The sequence below is a fragment of the Poecilia formosa genome, unplaced genomic scaffold (assembly GCF_000485575.1).
Source record: "Poecilia formosa unplaced genomic scaffold, Poecilia_formosa-5.1.2 Scaffold157, whole genome shotgun sequence".
Lineage (NCBI taxonomy): Eukaryota > Metazoa > Chordata > Actinopteri > Cyprinodontiformes > Poeciliidae > Poecilia > Poecilia formosa.
Genome location: NW_006800096.1, coordinates 715,539 through 719,678, shown reverse-complemented (window position 1 = coordinate 719,678; position 4,140 = coordinate 715,539). Strand labels below are relative to the sequence as shown.

Here is a 4,140-nt window from a genome sequence, read left to right as displayed (position 1 = left end):
ATATATATATATATATATATATATATATACACATAATTCTAATAATTCTAAGTAGGATCATCAAGCTAATTTAAAACTTAACCCTAAGCAACCTATTTAGTGAATATATAACTTTTACTTTCTTATCAGACACCGGCATCACTTATTAAAAGAACATTTCACTCTCTGTTATTGTTTTCCAGGTTGACCAGTGGGTTTAATTTAAAATTTTCCGAGGCTGAGAGAGGCCCAGGTGTTCTGAGTCAGCTCAATCGCTTCCTCCTTCCTCAGATGGTAAGAGGCTCTTCTAGGAAGTTCAGTTGCGGTTTACTTGTTTTTTAAACCAGGCATGTATATAAATCAATGTTTTAGTTTTAATTTACAAGATATGAATGATCTGAATTCAACTGAATTGCTTTGAATTGTTGAACTGAACTATTATTATTGCTTAGGCCAGTTCACTGCAGAATTCAGAAGTAGAAACAGAACAATCTCTTATATTTATTTCTTGTATTAGAACTAGCCTGCTACTGGTATCAAAGTATAAAGTTTATGTGTTTGGGTTTTTTTTGTTTTTTTTTTTAGGAGGGTGGTGGGGAAGTTAAGATTTCAAAACTGTTAAAATGTTCTTGCATACCGTTCCAACAGTTTACATTCCGTCCCACTAAGATGTTGGAAAAAGTGCAGGACATGTTTTCTGAAGCACAGAGTAACGCAGAGCTCTCCCTGCCCTTGTTGCTGTGCACTGCCAGCCAGTTTGCTGGGTGGAGACTACTACATTTATCCCCTGACTTCCTAGAGAGACAAATGAAGACCACAGTTTTGTCATGCCTGTTGAGAAGTAGATTGGGGCTGGCTCCCTGAGCTGATAGCTTGACTAATTTTGAGTACCAGAAGGACCAAAAAAAAAAAAAAAGTTTTAATATTATGCTCAATATATTTTATACTGTGTTTAAGTCTGTGTATGGAAAACAAAATATGAATAATTGGTGCTCTTTTGTTTTGAACATAAGGAGATTATGCTACAGCTTTTGGTCTAAATGTGTTAATCCTGGTTTGTTCACTTAAAGCGACAAAAAAAAAATAAAAAAAGGTTTTCAGCAAACATTAACATGGTCTAATGTCTCATTCATGGCTTGTCAGAGTTCCTGTTTCCAATAGCTATGGGGATTTTACAGATATTACCACTCTGACAGAAGGAGTATAGAGCTGTTAATCAGTTGCTAATCTGCACAAAGAATGACTCAGAGTACTGGGAGTCGGGGTTATATGAGGAAGTTGGTTAGCCTTGACTTTTTTTTTTTTTTTTAAACCACATCACCAATGTTTCTCAACAGCTAACGTCATCAAGAGCTCCCGCTTGATTACAGCTCTGTGTTCAACCCACTTTATTCAGAACAGGGAGTTCAAGTCAGCATTACGAACAGCAATTTCTTATCACAAATGAATTCTGAAGCGCCTCAGTGCATCATCTGCCCTACTGGTATTAAAATCTGACGATTTTTACTCGACAGGAGTCGCTAAAGAGACGCGTGGCAAAGTGCTGACTTGACCTTTTTTCTTCTTTTTAATTAGGCATTAAAGAAAAACTAGTGATGCCAAAGACCCTTTACTATCATTACCAATGGAGAGTGACCCCAGTTGCCATCGTCCTTAAGTGGTAAAATAACAATTCAATTAGCTTGATATTTCCCGTTAATGGTTTTAGACAATGCAAATTGCAATTTCTACAGGCTGTTGCCCCCCCAGGGAAGTCCCTACAGCTAAACTGCAGCCACATAAACATCCCAAAACCCTTACAACACCATCGACTTCTTAAAAATCAAGATCAATTGAATGAATTCAATTAATCTGCAAAAAAAAGCTAAAAAAACAATAACAGCTACGGTGCTCTCCGTTTATAGAGCTGCGATATAAGTGAGTGTTTTCAAAGTAATCCTCGCATTTTTATGCTTGAAAGGAGAGACAATGATTTGTTTTTCTTCTCTTATGTGGAATCTTTCTAAACATACAAAGTGCCGCGCGCGCACTTTTTGTCACATTGAAACAACAAGCGTCAGTGTAATTTATTAGGAGTTTATGTTAGAGACCAAACACAAAGTCATGAGTGGTTGCCAAGTGGAAGGAAAATAATTACAAACAAAAATCTGAAAAGTGTGGCACACATTTGTAATCAACTCTGCTAAACAAAAATCGCATTTAGACTTCAAGTTGTGCACATTTAGGGACTAAAATATTTGCCTCTCCTTTTCTGTAAAAAAAAAAGAAAGAAAAAACTCCAGCCCAGATAGATAGGATAGAGGGAATCTTTAAACATCTGTTTTTTAAATACTACCATAACTCTCTAAGTTAGATTTATGTCCGTGTCATTTGACCATATGAATTTACTTTAATCCAAGCCATTCTATTGTAGCTCCGTTTGCATTTTTAAAGTTGTCTCGTTGGAAACGGAACCGCCACCTCACTTTTTTTTTTTTTTTGGCAGTCTCTGACGTCAGCTATGAATCTCTTTAGCTCTCCTGCTTCACCATGAACCTCTTGACTGCTTCCATAATTAATGCTCTCCTCGTGGACGGCCATGTTTTGGTCGGTATGCAGTTGTGTTGCACTACTGGTGTTTGTCAGATAATGGATTAAATAGTGAGCTATTGTTTAATAACCTAACCTTGTCTTATGCTTCTGTACCACTTCATCGTTGCATGACTGTGATTACATCTATGCATTTATTAATGAGGTGACGACTAATAGAATTTCGGTGCATTTTTTTTATTTTTTTTAGGTGCAACAAAGTAAAAGGGACAAATTGAAAAAAAAAACACTTGCTTTGTTGTCAACCTCTGACATAAACAACAAACCACATTACAGTTACATTTAGCATGCCACTGCATGTATGCCCCTTTAAAATAAGTCAGGTTTTAATGCATGAAAAGAAGCGTCAAGGAGTTTTGTCTCTTTCTGTAAAGTTTAATTTTCTTTTAAACCGCTACACTATAATGTTAGAGCAGTAATGCTATTTTTGCGAATGTAGGAGGCATCTCTATATTTAATAATACACCAAGAAAGTAAGAGAATTGGAAAGAAAATGAGAGTGATATGTAAAAACACCAGAAAGTTAAGAGAGGGGAGAAAAAGGAGAAAAAAAACCTGCTAATTAGTCAGAGGTAGAAGTGAAAACAAGACAGACAAAAGCAGAGAATTTTTTTTTTTTTTTTTTTTTTGTAGACGCTGTAGAATTTGGCACTTGCATAGTGAAAAGATTATTCTGATACGGCTTCAAACCGTGGCCAATCAGACACAAACCAAGGCTATGTTTTATGCCCACATGCACTCACAAAGACAAATGCTGGATTAAAGCAGACAGACTCACCCAGTGCGGCTGGTGCGAAGAGGCTGGCGAGGACTAGCAGGCGTGCGGTCCACATGGCCTCCTTCTCTCACCGCCCGCTGCTCAGAGTCCCAGATGAGCTCAGTGCTAAGTCTTTCCCTGGCAAGTGCCTCAATTGGTTGCTTCCTCTATGGCACGGCTCCCTCCACTGCGCCACTCCTCCCAACAAGGCCAAAATATCTTCTTTATCTGGTCCCAGATGTTTTTTTCCCACCCCCCCAAAAAATCTGTCAAAGATAAGAAAACAAACAAAAAGTTATTCAGGGCACACTTTCTGCAAGCCTCGTTTCATAGGAACAATGGGCGTGTTGTCTTTTTTCAGTAAGAAGAAAGAAAGAAAAAAAATAACAGCAGATGGATGCACCGTGGCTTTTTATCATCCAGTCCTTATGTCACTGTGGGTTTCAAGTTGTCATCAAGAGGCACAGCGCAAGTTGCTCAATCTCCAGTCAGCCGAGCTCACGCCGGGTGTGATCAACCAAAGGCTGAGACGGTGTGAACCGCGAGATGTATTTTTGGGTAGTCTGTTGTTGTTTGCTCATCGGAGTGTTAACTCCCCCACCTTACCGACAAATCACTCCCACAGAGAAACAAAGACGGGGAGAAAAGGACAACCAGGACGGTCTGCATATCGCGCGTGTCTATGCGCGCGCAGGCCCCGGTGTGTGTGTTCTTGCAGGGGCTTGATGGTAATTGACATAAGAGATGCAGAGATGTTTTCGCTTTCCTGTGGGCATTAGCCCATAACTGCACAGTCTGAGTGTTTGCACCTGTGA

General features: G+C 38.9%; 1 protein-coding gene across 22 annotated transcripts in view; it reads right to left on the bottom strand.

Annotated features, from left to right (window-relative positions):
• LOC103146369 (adhesion G protein-coupled receptor L3) overlaps positions 1–4,140 on the bottom strand; it is a 277,143-nt gene that overhangs the window by 186,222 nt on the left and 86,781 nt on the right. For 21 of the 22 annotated variants that reach the window (XM_016677493.1, XM_016677494.1, XM_016677497.1 and 18 more), the window contains exon 4: positions 3,347–3,591. In XM_016677493.1, the coding sequence (XP_016532979.1) occupies positions 3,347–3,401 (55 nt within the window). In that variant the 5' untranslated portion in view covers positions 3,402–3,591. Of the gene's footprint in view, positions 1–3,346; positions 3,695–4,140 lie in introns of those variants that run through there. The other variant, XM_016677483.1, reaches the window with a different exon arrangement.